The 21,491-nt window shown below is 39.0% G+C and overlaps 2 protein-coding genes across 4 annotated transcripts in view; both read left to right on the forward strand.

Moving 5' to 3' along the window:
* Nucleotides 1–1,524: 1,524 nt before the first annotated feature.
* On the forward strand, nucleotides 1,525–15,885 carry LOC143858436 (Pseudouridine synthase family protein). The gene is made up of 10 exons (XM_077369090.1): nucleotides 1,525–1,902; nucleotides 5,739–5,813; nucleotides 5,972–6,109; nucleotides 6,190–6,237; nucleotides 6,336–6,416; nucleotides 10,131–10,244; nucleotides 10,393–10,494; nucleotides 11,778–11,889; nucleotides 14,922–14,968; nucleotides 15,079–15,885. Exons 1-10 carry the CDS (start codon nucleotides 1,579–1,581, stop codon nucleotides 15,433–15,435), a joined length of 1,398 nt encoding a protein of 465 aa, XP_077225205.1. The 5' UTR covers nucleotides 1,525–1,578; the 3' UTR covers nucleotides 15,436–15,885.
* A 2,838-nt stretch (nucleotides 15,886–18,723) lies between these two features.
* The window catches only part of LOC143858441 (MRG family protein), a 28,262-nt gene continuing 25,494 nt past the window's right edge, over nucleotides 18,724–21,491 (forward strand). Inside the window, exons 1-3 of one of the 3 annotated variants that reach the window (XM_077369095.1) lie at nucleotides 18,724–18,989; nucleotides 19,819–19,869; nucleotides 20,122–20,135. In XM_077369095.1, the coding sequence (XP_077225210.1) occupies nucleotides 18,837–18,989; nucleotides 19,819–19,869; nucleotides 20,122–20,135 (218 nt within the window). In that variant the 5' untranslated portion in view covers nucleotides 18,724–18,836. The remainder of the gene's footprint in view (nucleotides 18,990–19,818; nucleotides 19,870–20,121; nucleotides 20,136–21,491) is intronic. The other 2 variants (XM_077369103.1, XM_077369099.1) reach the window with 2 other exon arrangements.

Below are 21,491 nucleotides of genomic sequence, written 5' to 3' on the forward strand. Positions count from 1 at the left end.
TTCTCTTTATTTTCCTAACCAAATCCATTCTGCTAGCAGCCCTAAATGAATAATATAACAAATCAAGCCTATACCCCCTAATTATATTTTAATTAATAAAATGTATAGTAAAATTTTAAGGTTGAGAAGTGTTTGATTACTAGGCATTTTAAGTTGGTAAAACTAGCAAATTAAAGACACGTTGATGCGTGCAGGAGGGAGGGAGGGAGGGAGAGCATAGTCCTTACAAACTATTTGCTTATGAACTTATACAAGAAAACCAATGGGCATCCTACTCGCAACATTATTCATGCAAAAAATATGTTCTTTTATGAGATAAAAATAGAGCCAAAGCTTTAGAATGTGAAGTCCTTAATAGATATAAAGAGTGTTGGGGGCAAGACCGGATTCCCAGCTGTGTGATGACATGTGGCAACTTCCACGGGTGAGACGAAGCCACTCAGCTAGCTATAACACCGATTACCACCGATCTGACAAAGCAGGGAGCCGTGTGACCGTCTTGCCAAAGGATCCTCAGAGCCGGAGGCCCCGGAACCCTAAATGATGTCGCCACTTGGCCAGCTCACTCTCATTAACCCGGGAGATCGCATAACGTCTCAACAAGCCGCTTCCGGTGGCAAACCGTATGGCATCTTGATACTCTTTAGAGGATTCAAGTGCTTTCCAGCTCCCCCTTGTACGAGATCATAGCATCCCCTACTGCCATAGGGGACAACGCCTGTCATCCGTCAACATCACATCATGGGCTTGTCATTCCACCTTGTAATTCCACACCAATGTCAGCGCATGCGCCAACGATCATACAAAGTCACGTCACTATGACATCACGCCCTAGAACACATAACCCCGCATGTAAAAAGGAACCCTCCACTCCATGTCCAAGGCTTCTGGGCAGGAGTCCTACCCTCAGGTACACACCACCAAAGCATAACGCACACATGTCTTGCCCTTAGGTGCGCATATCCACCTGGGCCGTCTAGCAACTGCCTTCTCTCTCTCTCTCTCTCTCTCTCTCTCTCTCTCTCTCTCTCTCTCTCTCTCTCTCTCTCTCTCTCTCTCTCTCTCTCTCTCTCTCTCTCTGTGTGTGTTTAGCTCTCATTTTGGTGCCTTCATCTGACTTGGCTGTCGAAGTATTCCCTTGAAGTTCCAACTCTACGTGGTTCTTAACCTTTTGTCTATGAACGCAAGTCTCATATCGATGTTATCTCCCTCCATCCGGAGCCAAATAAAAGGCAGGAACCAACGATCCAGGACCACCCGTACACTCGATCGAATTCTAGCACCATCAAAGAGAATTAAATCTAAAAGAAGGGCACCTAAAAATTAAAGGAATCATAATGCAGTTAGGTAATGTGGATCCAATGAGGCGCTTTGCAGCTGGGTTTTTGCAAGGACGCCTTTCAGTTTAGCATTCCCTAGCAGTCCTACATGATAGACGGTCCAAATGATGCATTAGCAGGGCCCACTACAAGACAAACAGTCGGCGTGCCTCACCTTATTACGGTGAGATCGCGCCCTACCGAGACTTTTGATACATACACTGTTTCCCTCTCTCGGGGTTGTTTTAGCTCGGATGTAATGGCGGCATTCGTCGTCCTCCGTGGCCGGCTATCCGTTCAGTCACTCTGTATTTTCATATGCCCAAAACTATTTTCTTCTCACTGCAATGCAACCTCTGCCTTGAAAGAAGAGGAAGAAATGAAGGAGAAAAGGAGTAAATGGTTTACTTTACCTCCTTTTACTTCATCTATCAATGCATCGTCCGTTGGAAAATTGATCTCTGGTCGTATGGGTTCTGAAATGGGTCTCACTAACGAAACCACCACGGCTCTGAAATGGGTTCTTCGTTGCTGCCCCCAACTACCCACATCCCTCGTTCAGAAGCTCTTCCGCTTAAGGCAGGTAAGGGTCAAACTCTTTGGATAGCTCTTAAAGTGATTTGGGTTTAATCTTATATGTAAATGGTTTTGATGTTATATGTTATTATTTGCAAATAGTGGTCACAATAGTTTTGGGAATGATATAGTTTTTCTAAGAGGCCTTCATGCCCTATCTGCAAATAAGATTGAATTAATTTTTTATACAAATTGTTGGTGTAAAAATCCTACACACAATTCATACAAGAGGCCTTTCCAATCAATAAAAATGTAACTCTAATCCGAGTAATGGACGAATTTACAATCAAACGGTTGTCGGTTCAAATGCCTTGTGTCACTGGCCTTTTCTTTTTTCGTGCAGACAAACCCGTGCGGCACCCCATCATACACATATGCTAGGGCCAGCCTTTACCAGTGCAAGGCTCTGAAGGCCCTAGCCAAATACCTCTTGATGCTTTGCTTATTCTCACAATCCTCAACCCGTTCATCAAGCTATTGAGTTTGCTCTTGCCATGCTCACATTTAAATCCATGCTCATGATCAGCCTGCATCACGAGTTCATCAAACAGAAGGCCCCTTAATCCAAGTGTAAGTCCATTCGGTACAAGGCATGTCAATGCTACACACCAATTCGCCAAGTCTTATGACCCTGCAACTCATGGCACGGATCTATGCCATGAACTAATTCGCGAGACCGAAGTCCCACAAGGCAGCAATAACCATCTGGAGGCGAGGCCAGGTCCAGCCACACTCCACTCCGTTAAGCTCAAAGACTTTGGGGCTCACACAACCGCATCGAATAACCATTCAGATAGCTGAAGCCCACCAAGGAAGGAGGCATTGAGTGCACCACATCTCGATCCGCCAAACCCGAATGCTTGGTCGTCCAAGGAGCAAGCATGCCCTATGGACTAATCTATAAGACTTGTGTCTTGCGAGAGCGGCCGAAGCTACCTCAGCACGAACCCATGGAAAGCCTAGAGATTGGCCTGCCCACAAGACGTATCACGATGCTGTGACATCGTTAAAGTTCAACTTCAACACCGGTCCGTACACTCATTGCAAGTGGGAACCCAACCCAACATGCACTGTCTTTGGCCCCCATCCTCGACCAAAGAAATTGAAGCATCCCTCGGGAAATCTCACAGTCCGCACACAAAGCTCCTTTAGAGCACGCCTACGGCAAGTCAATTTCCTGTCGTGCCTCACACACAAGCCAAGCCCTCGTACAACCCTTCAGGAAGCCACCAAGGTTCCAACCCACAGCTTGTTGGCCCCGGGGGGTAGCATCTCACAGGAGCCAACTCCCTAAAGAATTGGGCCAACCAGCCCTCTTAGATAGGAGTGCCCACCAAATGTCTTCTGCCAACACACTTTTGAAGATACAATGAGACAGGGTCACTTCCTGGTCATAATTCCATCTGTGTCCCCATGACACTTGTGAACAAGGACTTTAACAATTCATTTAGGGACTGTTTGGATTCCGAGAAGATTTTGATTTGGATTTCTCACATTTGCAGCCCATTTTGTGTTGTGATTTGGATCCGGATCAAATCCTTGGATTTCCAAATCAGCGGCTGATAGTGAAAAAAATCAGATTTCCAAATATGTTGTGGAAATAAGTAACTGGAAATCCACAGATCAGGCAGTTTCATTCACCCTCTTCGCTCCTCAACCTCTCCCCTCCAGTAGGAAGTACCCCCTTCCCTCTCTGTCTCCCCTCAACATGAGCTGGCGGATCTATTCATTTTGTATTCATAATTCCATCTGTGTCCCCATGACACTTGTGAACAAGGACTTTAACAATTCATTTAGGGACCGTTTGGATTCCGAGAAGATTTTGATTTGGATTTCTCACATTTGCAGCCCATTTTGTGTTGTGATTTGGATCCGGATCAAATCCTTGGATTTCCAAATCAGCGGCTGATAGTGAAAAAAATCAGATTTCCAAATATGTTGTGGAAATAAGTAACTGGAAATCCACAGATCAGGCAGTTTCATTCACCCTCTTCGCTCCTCAACTTCTCCCCTCCAGTAGGAAGTACCCCCTTCCCTCTCTGTCTCCCCTCAACATGAGCTGGCGGATCTATTCATTTTGTATTCAAAACTCAATTCCAAATCCAAATACAAAATAAGAGGTATCCAAAGTTCCAAACGGGCCCTTAGTGTGAAGAGAAAGGAGATTCACCAAAGAACTGGACCAGAGAATACCTTCTTCGAGGCAATGTCCATTGATGTTTTCACAGTACACAGTCCGATTGCAGAAAAAATAGTAAAGGAAAGGAGGGGAACTAAGTTACAAATCAATCCTAGATAAAAGAAAAGGATACAAGTTTCATATGGATGATTCACCAAAGAACAGGACCAGATAATACCTTCTTCGAGGCAACGTCCATTGTACACAATCGAATTGCAGAGAAAAATCGTAAAGGAATGGAGTGGAACTAAGTTACAAATCACTCCTAAATAAAAAGAAAAAGATACAAGCTGTATATGTGGATGATTACAATAGTTAAATATGATTATTTGCAATTTTTGAAAAAGATGCACTTATCCAGAGAGGCCTTTATGCCCTATTTGCAATTTTTTTTTTTTTTTTTTTTGGAATGGTGCCCTATATGCAAATAAGATTAAATTAAGCTGGTCCTTATTTTACAAATACCAGCTTTAATGGCATTCAAAGATGTTCTTAAAGACCCATATGAGATTTTGTTGCTTTTCCTTTCCTTTATTTTATTTTATTTATATTGTTTCTTAGAATTTTGTTAAGACACTTGGAGGCAAAACAGTGATTTCAATGAAAATAAGGGAACAAAAGATAGAAAACTGGGTTCATAATCCAATTCGAGGTGAACGACCTCCTAGAATTGAAAAATAGCGAAGCTATATATCCCTAACATTTCCTACCTAATCCACTATGTAGATAACAAGCTTCCCACTTATTTTAGACCTACCTAATCCTGTGTGTGTGCAAGGACACAGTTTTGAGTTTGGAATTCATCGTTAATTTCAAGATGGTTGCTTACATGTTATTTGTAAATAGAAAACCCACTTGACCACACTTTCTCTAAAACTCCTACCCAAACTAATCTAGATAACCCTTATCTCTAAGACTCCTATCAATATCAAACAATTGGAGAGAAAAGTGTGCAAGCTATAAAAATCTAATGTAATTTATTCTACTCTAAGTGGGGACCCATCTAGGCCCATAACACCAGGTTGATAACTTCCCATTGTTGCCTAAACTTCTGGAGTCATAGCAAACTAAACCTTTGGAACTGTATCAACCTGGCTCTGATGCCAAATGTTACGTAACTAACCAATACGCCAAAATCCCTCGGACTGATGGCATGCATCATGCTAGGACCTTTATAATTTAGAATCGTAACAAATTTCTTCAGTTATCTTTTCAGTATTTAGACTGTATTTGTCAAGGACGTGTTTGGACTTTGGAGATTCTTAAGGCTTGAGAATCTCTACAACTCAAAGGCGTTCCTCTCCCGAGAGGACTCTTCTACAAAAGAAGAGTCAAAGTTGTAAACTCTCTGCGACTCAAAGGAGTTCATTTCTCGTGAGGACTCTTTTACAAAAGAAGAGTGAAAATAAAAACAGTCTCTATGACTCGAAGAGTTCCTCTCCGGGGAATGCTCATAGGCGTTTCTTTTTTTTTAATAAATGTAAATAACGGCAATTAGAGCCAGAATTGTGTTGCCCTTAAAAATTTATTAAAACCTCTTCTGGAAGGAGGGAAATTTGATCTCACGATATTTTTATGGGTTTAATCTTCTCAATGCATTTTTGAAGATATATTGTGAACATTTATCTACAAAAGTCGTTGGTTAATACTATGTTTTATGTCAGGTCCGTCGAAGATCCACTGAAGCAACTTCTGCTTCATGTCCAGAAATTCAAAGTCAACAACATCGACTTAGAAGGGTAATAAAAAGCTGTTTCATAGTTATTTGATTAAATAAGATACTTGTACTTGTGTAACCATTTGATATATTTATTGTGATGCCAATACAAACATTATTACCTATTATTTGTTTATAGTGTCTCTTATTTTCCTGTCACTGATATTTAAATTTTGGAAGGTGTCAGCAAAGGATGCCATGAATTTAGGGGATCGAATCTTTCTCCCTGTCACTGTTCAGGAGTTCCCCCCTGAGAAAGATGATTACTGCTGCAATAATGATGAAATAAATTACCTTCAAAGCCTTGAATTGTACAAGGTCTTGAACTCTGAATTTTAGTTGTTAAATTTCCATGTTTCAATGTCAATGTATGACTCCTAGTGCTTTTTGAGATTCAGGATCCAGCTATCCTTGTGGTGAATAAACCCGCGGGCATGCCTGTTCAGGTAAGTTGGACTTGCTCAAACTTGATTTCCTTATTTCCTTGTACATTTTCTGATTTTTGTTTATGATCTGTTTCTGACTATTACTTTTCTTTAACCAGGGTGGTATTGGCATCAACAAAAGTTTAGATGTGTTAGCTGCAGCATCTTTAAGATATGATTATTCTGAACCCCCTCGGCTGGTGAGTTGGAAAAAGGCCAATATGAGTTTTGTTCTGTTCAATGGACATATGAGTGCATGTGAATGTTTCAGTGTTGAATGTTGTGATGTCAATGGAAGTACAATTACCTGTTAAGCAGAATCTCTATGGTCGAATTGATCTAGTTTTCTAGATATGTGTATTTTATGTGATATTCTTGGAATTTGTTATAAAAGTAATAAAATTTTATTAATAAAGCATCACCCAAAATTACATTCTTGGGGACAAGTTGTCCCACCGATGCAATTTACACACAGACTACCTGAAGTCTAAAGGTTTTAGCCTCACGACCAATTCCTCTACCCAGACCAGCGAAGGCCCCGCCCGTAGCGAGTCTATAGCTTTCTTTTATGTTACTCAACAGTTTGGGACGCTAGCTGTAAAGTACACTTGTCCTCCAAGACGATTTCAGGAGATCAGCGTAAACTTCATAAACAATACCACTAATGAATGAATTGATGACAAACACATCCATGAGAACAAATGGAGAGAAGACAGCTATCAGTTTCTCTCTTTTTTGTTCTAATGAGCCTTTCATATGTAGGTGACATTTTTTATTCTAATGAAGCTTTCATATGTAAATGATATTCTTTGCTTTTAAGATACCATTTGGATAAATGTCAGTCATGCTGGTTGATAGAAATGTATAGTATTTCCATGTAGAGCTAGACGTGGAGAATTCTTACTTCAGGAAAGACTATTACGAGTTCTATGAGTAAGGGGATTTGTATGGTCACAATCTTTGGCTGATAGAAGTGCAGATGAATGAACATGTGATTTGTGACCAAGTGTGTCACCTATGCATGACATTTTGTAATATGCTAAGATGAAATCTTTTGTGGATATGATGATTACTTTAGGTGCCCTTCTTATTTGCAGTTTCTCATTGTTAGTTGTAATCTTTTATAACAGAGGCATGAACAAACCCGGAGAATAATCTGAATTGACTATGCATGAATTACCCTTACTAATAGGGCATTTGGGGCATTATAGGGGCCCTAAATGCCATTATTAGGATGTCTCGACCGGAATACCCTATTAGTGATACGTACTTGAACTCCATGTAAACCTTCTTTGGATTACATAATAATGCAATTAATTGTAAAAAGTGTCCAGGCTACCCCTATCTGTACAATGTAAATGCATGTGAACTGGAAAAAAGGCCTTAGCTTATGAATTCTCCTTAAACCAACCTTACCATTTTAGACAATCTTAGCTCAAGTTTTTTCTAATAAGAAAAACCCTTTTGACTCAATTATATTTTATTTCCGCTTTACTCATCATCCTTTCATTGTCTTTCTCATTACGGTTTTTCGACACTCATTTATATTTGCTTTCCACTTTTCTCATCAACCCTTCATTGTATTTCTCAATAACCGCAGCAGCTCACCTATCTCCATTGCCAGGAGTCTCTTGAATGCCTATGTCAATCCTTTGTTCTACCATTTTGAAGGCAGTCAAATGAACTTTCCATTTACTTGCAAGGCATCTATAACAACATTCTGTTTTTCTTTGCCAAAATTCATACATAAACCCATCCATGAAATGGGTTTTCTCAACAGAGCTATTTTTTTCATTCTATGAAGCTACCCCATTTCATTATCAATTGAAACCTTTAAATATCTTAGTTGAAGAAACATGGTATTCTATAGCAATTTGTTTCCAAGATCTTCAGTGACCTTGCATAGCTTCTTTTTTTTTGAACTTGCATAGCTAATATCTAAATTAAAACTGCAAATCTTCATAATCAATTTCAATTTGAGTTAAGTTCTAACGATCATCCCCCCCATTTCTATTTTCTCTTTTCCTTTCCAGTTTCTATCACTAGTTGTAAATTTCAAAGAAAATTTTCTCCTAAATAGTCAATAATCTTTTTTTTCGCTACACATGCATCCCTAAAATTTCAATACATTAAAACATAATAGGTGAAGTTGGAAAAAAGACAGTCCAAGAAGGTATTGTGGACAAGAGGATGCAAAAAGGATCAGAAGTGGCAATGCAATTCCTGTAATATATGCACACCAAGTGAAGGTTCTACAAAGATGTTTCCTAGCAAAGAATGAAGGAGGTATGAGAAATCGAACGTTGGGAGGGGAACTGCAAAGAGGAGGAGGGATTCGTGAAGACAGAAGGGTGGAGGGAAGGGGAAGTGGAATAAACCAATCAACACCTCAGACCACCCTGGGAGATGGGGTCGAACGTCCTACCTTCTCTTAGGTGACGACTAACGACATCCAATGGCCCCAGGAAAACGGCTATGGCATTTCGGCGTGGAGAAGGAAGCATTATGGCATCATCTGATCTAGGAAAAATACGGCTGTGTGTGTGTCTGGGGCGTGGTGGTGGTGGTGTATGTGTGTGTGTGTGGGGGGGGGGGATGTGGTGGCCCTCAATCTGCAGATGGTCCGGCGCCTGGAAATCGGTTTGCACTGTCCGTACAGCATTCTTACCCAATCTGCGGTATAAAGCGGGCAGGGGGATTCCATCAGATTCTGGATGGACCTGTGGACGGGGGATTCTACTCTTAGGGAAGCATTTCCGGAATTATTCCGTCTCTCTTCTAGTCTGAATGCAAGAATTGTTGACATTCTGGTGAGGGGCAAAGAGCACAGGAGTCAACTTTGGGACATTAGACTCCATCGTGATCTAAAGGATGAGGAGATAATTCGATTCGAATCTCTTCTCCAACAGCTCTCCCAATGTTATCTCCCCCCTCATGCGCAAGATGAAAGGATCTGGATCCTTGATTCTCGGGGTGGATTCTCGGTCCAATCATTTTTCTGCCAATTAAATGATGATTACGGGCCTATCTCCCAGCGTGCGCGTATATGGAAAACCATTGCCCCACCTCGGGTAACAGCGTTTGCATGGACGGTGGCACATAGATGCATCAACACATTTGACCGTGTCATGAGGCGTGGTTTTCATATGGCAAACCGGTGCATCTTATGCCTTAATGCTGTGGAAACACTGGACCATCTCTCTCTCTCTCTCTCTCTCTCTCTCTCTCTCTCTCTCTCTCTCTCTCTCTCTCTCGTATTTTTTCTTCTATCAATTCCCATTAATGACGACAACAACTCTATCTGTTCATAGAAATTCTTCCAATGAGGACAAATATAATATATGAGCCACTTAATAGTGTTAATCAAATCACCTTAAATGATGCCAGACGCATAATCCCAGTCCACATGGCCATAATATCAGATTCAATCGCATGCCATCTCCACAAGGACCTGCATATGCCGACAATACCCTGCCTACAAGTTATTTATTTCACAAAAATAATTATTACTGTTCTACCTATCTGCATGTGCAAATTCTGTATATGTAAAGTATACAAGAATTCCCAAACTACTGCTAGAGTTGTGTATAAAGACCTACATGAATGCCTTGTCCAATTTTTTCACGTCTTAGGCATTAGAGGATGGAGACGTATCTGCCTTCTTAAAACTGCACTGGCTAGTTAGACATCTTCATCATCTGTCTACCTTGATTGGTTGTCTAGATTTTGTGATTACCCTTCTGCTGTCGCATAAGAATTACGGTGTAATCATATGTTTGCTTCATTTTCTTGAGGATTCGGAACTTTTTTAATGTTTTTCTTATGTTAGGTATGTAAAGCACTACTCGTCTTATGGGCTATTTTTTGTAGTTCGAATCATTACGTGATATGAACAATCTCTTATGATGTATTAGGTACACAGACTTGATAGAGATAGTAGTGGCATTTTAGTGATGGGGAGGACGCAAACTAGTGCTACCATTCTGCATTCCATCTTCCGTGAGAAAACTTCTGGGGCATCCTTTAGCGTGAGTACTGAGTGAAGATCCTCACCTTTATGTTTTTTCAGAAGTAAACTTATTTATTTGAATAACTTAATCAAACTCTGCTTTACTCATTTAGTCTTGCAACTTTAAGCACATCATTTGATTGTTTGCCTGATTTCCAATTTTTAAGGATGTTGATGACAGCGAGAAGGTCTTGCAAAGGAGGTATTTAGCACTTGTCATTGGAACTCCAAAGCGTAAGAGGGGGTTAATCTCTGCCCCACTTGCAAAGGTTTACTCATTCTTGATGAATTTTAAATTAGACAGTGACTTTACTTCCCCTTTATATTCCTTAATAAAGTTGAAAAGTTGAAAGAGTTCCCAGTTTTATATCTGAAGTTGTCTGATAAACATTGTTTAGTTTGATCTTTTGTGAACTTCTAGATATCTAACCAGTACTACAAATCGATCCATTGTACCTAATTATTGTCTTTTTTTTAATGTCATTGTAAGCTTAACTAATCTCTAGCCAGGTTTAGTACAGATTGTAGCCAGTTCTTTCTTTCGTTGCCATCAGATCTTGAATGCATCTTGCAAAGATTAAAATGAAAGAAACAAGTAGTGACCGAAAAAAAAAATTAAATCTAAGAGGTGTATCAATATTCATTGTGCTTATTTTTCATTATTTTGGTTAAAGATGCAGAAAGTATGATCAGGACTTACTGGTGCAAGTAACATCCAATAAACCATTGTAATTTGCCCATCATAACACAGTCTAGAGATTATTTAGTTACGGGCCCCTTACGGCTCACTGATGCAGAAATTCATCATAAAAAGGGACCCACACCTATTAAAATTTACTTCAGGAAAAGGCCAAACAAAGAAGGGAAGGAAGAGGTTCAAAGTGGGCCTGGACTGGTGACATCAGCAATGGCCATTGCTGATGTCATTCGAGGGCCCACATGTAGCCAAAGCTGGGTGGAAACCCCCAACACTCCCTTTTTTTTTAGTGCAGACTTTTTTGGTATTTTTTCTGGAATTTTCTTAGTATTTTAGAATAGGTTTTCAAGGTTTCCTTCTTGGAATGAAAATCCTGCTATAGTGTGCTTGGGATGCAACATATGTATGCCTTTAACAGCCTCTAACTTCACATAGCTGGATCCATCCTTCCGTATGTATTCTCTTCTATACAATTTCAATGTTAATTCCTCACAAAATCAGCTATCAATATGAAATACCATAGCCTGCAAAGACATCACTAGGCATTTTATTTTGGATACTCACCAAAATAATTCATAAAAAATGTGTTGTTCTGAAAAATTAGATGATGACTGGACAGTCCAACTCTCTCCATCACGTCTTGATGATGGCACAGCCCTGGATGCATGTATCCACTACTTGCTATCAATCCACTTGGAATGTCCAAAGTTGTAGGCCATCATGCTTTATTTTATGATATACCAAACCATTTCATTTTTTTTTTTAATAACTTAATGTTTGAGCCAGCCATCACTTGTGCGGAAAGCTATAACTATCTTGAGGTTGTGACTAAATTTTAAGCTTTAACCATTTCAGGTGGCTCTGGACAATGGGAAATCTGAGCGAATTACCATTGTTGGTGATACCAAAATAACGTCATTCCAGCATGCATTAACAAAGTATCAAGTGATCAAATCTTCAGATCATGGTTAGCTGAGCATTTTCCTATACTTGGCTATTCCACAAAGTTATACGTACAACTATCTGACAATATAAATGCTATGATGTAATGCATGTAATGAATTAATCTCAAATTGCTGCATGTATTGGTCTCTAGACAGGGACAAATTATTGATATATGTTTAGCGACCACTGTTATGATTCATTATGACCCTTAGTCTGTAAGTTTGGTTTTCTTGGATTTTAGAAGTTTTTATGTGACTGAGATGGTTTATACTGGTTAAAGGAAAGCACTATCAAGTATCAACTTTTGTTATGGAACTTGAAATCTGATGTTGCCAGCAAAAAATGTGAAATAAAAGAATGCAACTGAGCATCCTGAAACTTTTAATTAGGATTTTAGTAGTATTAGCCAGAGAAAAATAAAAAAGGTAAATGTGCAATGGCAATTCTAACCGTTTCTCTGTACCGAAGTGTTGGAGAAGGATTTTTAGATTTTTTTATGAAATGATGGGGAACGAAAAGTATCATTTTAGAATCAGGAGTTACTAATAACCAGTACATGATGTTCAAGAAAGGCTCATAGGCCATACGGCTGACATAATCAATCATACAATGTCTCATCTTGGTCCAAAAGAAATTGGGTACCCTTTGATCAAGTTTGGTTGTATATGAGTTGTAGTTTTATCCAACTTTTCAGTAGCTATGGTCTTAAGAAATGTCCTAGAGCTTGGTTTGAGAGGGTTAGATAGGTTATGATAGAATCTGATGGGGAACGAAAAGTATCTTTTTAGAATCAGGAGTTACTAATAACCAGTACATGATGTTAAAGAAAGGGTCATAGGCCATACGACTGGCATAATCAATCATACAATGTCTCATAGGGGTGGACATGGTTCCGGTTCAAACCGAGGAACCGAACCGAACCGGCACATATGGTTCAGTTCGGTTCGGTTCTATATGTATATGGTTCGGTTCCGGTTCCGAAATCCGGGAACCGGTGCAGATTCGGTTCGGTTCTGGGTTTCGGATTCCGGAACCGAAAACCGAACCGAGAACCGACCCTCACCTTAAGTTCTTAAAATCACCCCCCGCCAATTTGATAAAATCACCCCACTATCTATATAAAGTTATAAACACTCTGGACTGCCAGAAAAATGGAAAATGGTACAATAAAAAAGTGCATGAGAGGCCTGATATGCGCCCACCCATGTCAGATAGTGTGATCTGAACCCTTTATTTGGTAGACCCTGTTGTGAACATGACATGATCAGAAAGTTAGTCTCACCGGATGATCCCAAACATCCAATCAATGCCTACAAACAGACAGCTGCAAAAACAGAGTAATATCCACAATCAGGTTGTATGAATGAATTGTTAGAAATTAGGGGTGGACATGGCCTAATAAACAGGGCCATTGGTGAAGGTTGGGTAAACCCAGAACCGAACCGAACCGAACCGATTATATATGGTTCTGGTTCAGTTCGGTTCCATACATATATGGTTCGGTTCTGGTTCCAATTTCAGGGAACCGATTATATATGGTTCGGTTCTGGGTTTAGCCCAAAACCGAACCGAACCGAACCATGTCCACCCCTAATGTCTCATCTTGGTCCAAAGCAAATTGGGTACCCTTTGATCAAGTTTGGTTGGATATGACTTGTAGTTTTATCCAACTTTTCAGTAGCTATGGTCTTAAGAAATGTCCTAGAGCTTGGTTTGAGAGAGTTATATAGGTTATGATAGAATCTGATGGGGAACGAAAAGTATCTTTTTAGAATCAGGAGTTACTAATAACCAGTACATGATGTTAAAGAAAGGGTCATAGGCCATACGACTGGCATAATCAATCATACAATGTCTCATCTTGGTCCAAAGCAAATTGGGTACCCTTTGATCAAGTTTGGTTGGATATGACTTGTAGTTTTATCCAACTTTTCAGTAGCTATGGTCTTAAGAAATGTCCTAGAGCTTGGTTTGAGAGAGTTATATAGGTTATGATAGAATCTGGCTCCATGTGATACCATGTAAAATTAAGGATTTGGTGCATGCTTTACAACTGATGATAGTGCACAGAAGGCGCTCAGCTAATGAAATGGCTGATGAATTGGCGAAAAAGGGTGTAATATTGGAGGCCATGGTCATTCATTGTGTACCAGAGGCATTGTTGAATATGGGTTCATATACTAATGTAATCATCATGATGTAATTGGATGGTATCCCTACTATCACAGGGGACACCTTGTCCCTTGTTATGATTTTATTAATAAAAGTCAATTTTCAAAAAAAAAAAAAACGGTTCATCCATTATTGTAGCTATGGTCATCTAGTAGTAGTAACTACACAAACGCAAGCAGAACGCCTCAAAATTGCTCTTCTACTATTTATTATATCATAAAATAGGTCAGCAGAGATAATTTTAGTAGCCAAGCCCAAAAATTCACTTCACTCTTAGCCGCTTACTTGTGATTCCGTTATGCTCATGGCCTCCAGTTTCAGGATCCTTGTTTTTCTTATTTTCCTTGATGTGGTTGTGTCAACCTTTCACTCGTCCTAACATACTTATTCGAACTTTTTAATGATATTATTATCATGCATTGACCAGAACACTAGTCCCTGAACCAATGCTTTTCTTTTATATAGATCATTGTTTTCCTTTTGTTGTAACCTCGAGCCAACGCCCCCAAGATCATTGAATGTTACAAGCAAATGGATTTAATTTTTCAACACCCTTGAAATAACAAAAAGTTATTAGGATAAATTGGTTATTTATATAAGTTTGTCCCATTTCTCTTTTTAAGATTGACACACACACAGTTTTGAAAGTGGAAAAAGAATGAATAACCCATGCTTTGAACGAAAACCTACATATCCTGAAGCTTATCCGCATGATTAAAATGCCTTGTTTAGTTGCCTTCTCTTTTTCATGCATATGATACCTCTCTGTCAAAATTTCAAACCAAAAATAGTACACTGACAATCAATCAATGTACATTAGTTGTCATAAACAAGTTCTCCCTATATATTTTACACCTTGCCCCTGGAATTTACATTGCACAGGTTTTACTTGGCTAGAGCTCTGCACTCTTACTGGTAGAAAGCATCAGGTATGAAAGTTCGAGCTGAACAGTAGTAGTAGCCTAAGAAATGCTTCTCAATTCTCTTCATTTTCACAAATATGCTTACCCAAGATAATTTTTTATTTATGATGATGAAGCTCCGTGTTCATTGTGCGGAAGCCTTGGGTACACCCATAGTTGGAGACTACAAGTATGGTTGGCAGGCTCACAAGAAATGGAAACCCATACCTTGGTCGAAGCCCGAGAGGGAGAACGAAAAGCTTCCCAAGTGGAAGTTTCCCTTTGGCATTGATTTGGAGAGCGGCAGTATCGCGGAGAAGCAGCCTCGCTTACATCTTCATTGTAAGCAGATGGTTCTGCCAAATGTGTCGCAGGCTTTAGAGAAACTCCAATCATCACCACCACCTCATGATTTTTCGAAACTGGAGAAGCTTAACTTGGTTGCTCCTATGCCTATCCACATGCAAAGAAGTTGGGACATCTTGAGCTCTTGATTTTTTAGGGTGGTTGTTTGGATTTATGATACCAACCTTCATCCCGCATTGGATATGATGCACCAATCCTTTAATCAGTGGTTGCTACCAGAAAAGAAATATTTCGAAATGCAGAGGACCTTATAATATTATCTCCACAACCCCTTTAGTCATATCCGCACATTTCGCCAGAGTATCAGGTACGAAAGAACACAACAATTTTGTCGTATGATTCGCTTGCTTATAGAATAAGTTAATTATCATATATCACACTTCTTCCTCAACCGTATTAATCTTGTAAAATGTAGCTGTAGTTGCTTTAGACATTCATCCCAAACTAATCTGAATTTTAATTTTGGATTTTCTCCCTTGTCATGACATGTCAAGTGTGGCATGTTTTATAAATGATTTTTTCTTTCTGGGTTATGTGAGCAATTTTTTTTCATTAATGAGAGCTTATTTTGCATGTAACATGGGATCCTACCCATGGGAGGAAGCTATTACTAGTTCAACAATCCAAACATGGATAGAATATTAGTATAGTACTAGACAATAAACCCACTTGTTTGATGATCCACACATTGTTTTAGTCCCATTATGGATAGTTCATGTTCCAAAGTTTCCCTTATTGGATGGATGATCTTACCCTTTCACGTTTTGGCCTGACCCGTAAAATGGGGTTTCTTGTATGATGCATGCACACATTTTTCATATGAGCAGGATGAAGTACAAATGGGGACCCTCTTGTTCAATGATCCAGACCATTTATCTGTCAGGTGCTATGGATGGCCAATCCAAACCGTTCAAGTCAGACAATTCTAGCATATGAAACAAGTGGACACTTGCATTTTTGCTTGTTTAATAAGAAATTATATTATGGCCGCTCATACAAACAAGTGAACGCACTTGTATTTTATTGTTGCACACAAGAATGAAGATCAGAGGAGATGGAATTGCCAATCACTTTGATTTTTTGGTTTTTTGCATAATTTACACGACATCATGCTATGATATTTGGACGAGAGACATTGTGATGGGCTATGGTGGTCTACCAGATCAAAGTATTTGTCTCTCCCATTCTCATATCTCTCCCTGCAAACTTAATCTTCACCCTATCATACTTATCCCTCTCTTATCATCACTCTCCTTTTGCTCATAAGTGTCCAGATCTATGGGGAAAAAATATAGAAAAATTTCATGAAAAACATTATTCTATGAAAAAAATTCCAAGATTTGGTAGGTTTATACCTACCTTAAAAACCATGATGATAAATTTCTATTTTGAAAAAAAAAAAATCATGAAAAATGAATTTACCAAAAGTTGGAAATTTTCTTTTATATGGAAAAACATTTTAATGAAAATTTTCCATTCATCCAAACAGTCCCTTGAAGAGTTGGAGTTTTAAATTAGAGAAATCAAATGCCGGTCACTCGCATACAATGTTTCAAAATGCGGATGTAGGTCAAAACACGGCCAAAGCAAATTATAGTCAATTCCAAACGATGCGGTCGAGTACTCAGTTGATACGGCTGAGTACTCTCTTGACACGGTCATGACTCGGGAGAGAAAAAGGAGTTTTGATCGACTTTGTAGGGCAAAATGCGGACTCGAACAAGAATGCACCAGTAAGAGGGAATAGACGAGAGAGAGAGTTTTGAAACTATGCTCGTGAATGTGAAATCATAAGTGCCTTCTCTGTCTTTTCTCCTCTATGAAAAGTGCCTTGTGTCTAGCATTTTGCTATGGGAGATGTATAATGTGTAAAGTTTGTAGTCTTCAAAATGCTTATTTTCAATGGGGAGATGAATATCCTAATTTATTTATCTACATTCAGCTGTGGGGTCTGATAATTAATGCTCAGTAAATTTACAGAATCTCTGGTATCTTATTGCTCAGACCAAGAATCAACACAGTTCCTAAATTCAGTAGGCTTCGTTCTTTGACCTAGAGGTGGGAGGTTCAATCCCAACTTACCTATCAAAAAAATAATAATTTATACTCTCTTATTTTTAATACTCAATAAAGAAATATATAATGATATAATATATAAGAGAGTGTCTTTTAGGAAACACAATAACGTTATTCGAAGTACATTTGTATATAGGCACATAGGAAACGTTCTTCGGTCACTACAACAGAATCAAATGTGACGATCACATCAACCAGGGACTCTTGTCATGACAGTGGCAACAATACCAATGGCAGGTGTAACTGTGTAAGTAGGGCAGCCCTGCTCGACTCTAACTTTGATAGTGGTAGTAGAAGGCCGCCGAGTTTTTTGTTCCAGACAGATAGGTATAAAACTTGGTACACCAAAAGCATAGGCAAGTCAAGGATAGAGTTGAATGAAGTCGTACAAGGCTAGGCGTAAGGGTTGATGATAGATAACACCGATAATTAATACTCTCTAATGCCTCATGTAAAATACATCCACCATCAATATTAATTATTAGAGTATTGATTGTATATCTTGTCTAAAAATATGTTTTTTTGGTAGGTAAGCTGGGATTGAATCTCCTATCTCAAGATACCTATGTTATTAGCATATTACTCGTATGATTATGTAAATGAGGGCAAATTTGGAAATCTAATGTACCTAGTCAATGCCTAGAATTTCAGGATATGCTTTTTGCATTTCCTAAGAGACTTAGAGTACCGCAACTAAGACTAGGAGTGGACATGGTTTGGGTTGGTTCGGTTCTTGGGTATACCCAGAACTGAACCAATCCCTATTGGTTCCTAGAATTGGGAACCAGAACCGAACCACTGACCATTGGAACTGAACTTGATTTACTCAACTTCTTCTTCTTTTTTTTCCATTTTTTGGATGGATTAATGGAATGTATGGGCTCAGTTATCATGCTAGTGATGCACTCATGCTCTATAGTCTATACTATAGAAATGAAGCTCAACATTGGCCCATGAAAGTTTAATGCAAAGAAAAACATCAGAGGGTGTGAATTTATCCTCAAGCAGTGAACCATTCTCACATAAACTATTGGGGGGGGGGGGGGGGGGGGGGGCGAGATATCATCCCGTTCGGTTTGGTTCGGTTCGGTTCCTGGTTCCAGGATCCCAAAATCAGAACTGAACCGAATTCCCACAGTTCCCAAACATGGGACCTAGAACCGAACCACTTAAGTTTGGAACCGAACCACGTCGACCCCTAACTAAGACACAATTTGTAAGCTATCTGGATGGATGAAAAAAAAATTTCAAGAAAACTTTTTTCCATGAAAAATTAATTTTGTAAGAAGAGGGGCGTAGTGGCAACCGGCAAAACAGGTTTGGTAAACTAGATAGAAAATAAGAGAGAAAAAAGGAAAAGATATAGGAAGGAGGGGCAACGGAGTGGCAAAAGAGGTTTTGAAAAAGAGTAGAAGCAGGAGGGAGCGGTTTCACGGGGCAAGAGGCGCAAAAAATGGGGAGTTCAAATTTGGGAGGAGTCAAGACCGATGATAGCCCCATCGACGGTGGAGAAACAATCGGAGGGGATTTCCCCCACGATGAGAGGCTTTTCTCCGAGGGTGAGAAGGTCCTCGCTTTTCACGGTCCTCTTCTCTACGAAGCCAAGGTTCTCTCTCTCTCTCTCTCTCTCTCTCTGTTCTTTGAATTGTCTGAGATCAATTATAATCTTTTCTTGATGCTAGTGTTATTAACGTGAAGAATTTCAGTACAGTGATCTGGTGATTGTACCTTTTTAGTTTTGGATCTTGAATTTCATGTGGTCTTGGGAGGTTAATTATGGTTCTATTTTTATTTCACCTTCTCAAAAAAATGATGGTGCTGTTTTTTACTAATCTGACATTTTATGGATGATTGATGGAGGAGGAGGAGTGTACTGTGTTGATTCTGTGATCTTGCCCTAGTTGTTAGGGTTTTTGACGTTATGATCTTATGTATATGTAATTCCTCGAGAAAGATGTTTTCGACCTATTTGATTGAATTTTTCATAATAATCTTTACACCTCTCTTGTGATGTCAATACTTAGATTCAAATAGATGTGAGCAAGGTTTAAAATTTCGGTTTCGGTACCGGTTTCAGACCCTGAAATTTTGAAATTTCAGTCGAAATCTGGTAGAAAAGTCGAAATCAATATTTTATTCAATATTAAATTTCGGTTATATATTAAATTATTTTTTAAAAAAAAAACAGATTTTTTGGGTCAAATTTCAGGAAAACTGAAATTTCGACCCAAATTCCGAAATTTCGGCCGAAATAAATGACCGTTTCGGTTTTTAGTTGTTTCGGTGTCGGTCTCCACCGAAATCAGTGTGACATTTTGTTTGATATAAATGTCAGTTTCAGACTAAAATAAAAGTCTTGTTAGTGTATTGCTTGCAATACTTGATGATAAATACCATTTGTAGATTCTGACTTACCCCAGTGGTTCTTTCTAAAGGTTCAAAAAGTTGAGTTTCGGAAGGAGTGGAGATATTTTGTTCATTATCTTGTAAGTATTACCATTTGTGTCGTTTGAAGTCTGATGTTTAGTCACATATCAATGTATTTAGTATCGGTATTGTCACTGGTGATTAAACAAACAAAAAATTGCTAAATGGATGCTCTTCGTAGCCACATTATCCTTTCATTACTTGAGCTGCTGAGGCAATTTCAGTTAGATGTTTGTGCAGAGGAAATGTTGGGATCTGAACAGATTATTTGTCCATTTCAGTCTCAGTGACATAAATTTTCTGTTTTGCAGGGTTGGAACAAAAAGTGAGTACACTTTACCTGATAGTTCTTGGAGGGGAATTCCATGCGCACTTTGAAACTTAGTTTTGTGAAACTTCTCTTCCAAATTTTCTTCTTTAGCATTTTGTGGGGAATGCACGAGAATCCATGAATTTGATTAATTTGCTGACCCATTTTACTTCTCCTTCAAGTACTCTAATCCTTATGTTTTGACTCATTCAATGTTGGATGCCTGTCTCTTAGCCCCTACAGTTGGTGGGGAGTACTCTCTATTGATTATTCATGGGTCACTACATCTGACCACCTTCCAATTTGTAAAATCTATTTCTCTCTCCTGTCTGGGATCATTGTAAATCTCATGTGCTTTGAAAAAATTATGATGTTCGTCCAGGGGAGGATCGATAAACGTCTAAGAAATCTACTCCAGATAATTAATCAGTTGTTAATATTGGTAGAGGATCTCAATTAATCATTTACTACCATTGGTAGTGAACTTTTTTTTTAATAAACTGGAATTTATCTTGGAACCCGGGGTGGCTCCTTAAATTTTATTGATATTAGAGAAAAAATACAAGAGGACATGACGCCTTGCCTCAACACCTAAAGAAAAAACGAGTGAATCAACTAAATCGAATCCTAGGAATGCCCAATGAATCACATCTCATAGCTCCCCTAGTGAATCCAGGGAGGTCATTCCACATCCAAAAGTATTCATTCTTCTCAAAACACAAGCATGGTTGGCAAGAGTATCTCCTACTTGATTGCCTTCTCTGCTTCTCTATAGACTGTACTGGTGAGAGAGAGCCAGAGTTAATCTCAAAGATAAGTTCCAGAAGATCTTGTCAATAGTAGCTAATAGACCATTGGCTCCTTATTGGAGTTAATCGTATTCATATCTATCACCACCTTACTATCAGCTTCCACCAAAACCTTTGATTTTGATAAGCTTTTTGAAGTGTCTACTTGTCTTACATTGCCCCTAGTACGGCTTTAAATTTCGGCCGAAACATTTTGTTTCAGCCGAAATATTTCGATATTGGCTGCTACCCAAACAAAGTCCACTTGGTTTTTAAAAAATATAAGATTTTTCCCAAAATTTTGGGATTTCATCCAAAACATGTAACTTTTCAGATGAAAAAAGCAAAGGTTTTGTCAAAATGTCAACAGTTCGATAGAAACCCTAACAAAAATCAGCTCTACCCACTGAAAAGAAAATAACAACGAGATTCCTTTTTAAGTTATTTCTAAAAATGACAAAAATAAAAGGAAAAACCATTGGTGAATAATCTTGGATTTCGGCCATGATTTTGTACCAAAATGTTTCCGTGATTTTACAACATTTTGGCCGAAATTTTGTACCGAAACCGAAATGTTTCCGTT

Source organism: Tasmannia lanceolata, unplaced genomic scaffold (genome assembly GCF_043159265.1).
Source record: "Tasmannia lanceolata isolate RefF3 unplaced genomic scaffold, GAP_Taslan_0.1 ptg000003l, whole genome shotgun sequence".
Lineage (NCBI taxonomy): Eukaryota > Viridiplantae > Streptophyta > Magnoliopsida > Canellales > Winteraceae > Tasmannia > Tasmannia lanceolata.

What these genes read in the sequence shown, in the direction of transcription:
- LOC143858436 (XM_077369090.1), top strand. Translation starts at nt 1,579, where the DNA reads ATGGCGGCATTCGTCGTCCTCCGTGGCCGGCTATCCGTTCAGTCACTC. An exon ending in AAAGCCTTGAATTGTACAAG is followed by an intron (nt 6,110 to 6,189) that starts GTCTTGAACTCT and finishes TTTGAGATTCAG; the next exon opens with GATCCAGCTATCCTTGTGGT. An exon ending in TTACTGGTAGAAAGCATCAG is followed by an intron (nt 14,969 to 15,078) that starts GTATGAAAGTTC and finishes ATGATGATGAAG; the next exon opens with CTCCGTGTTCATTGTGCGGA.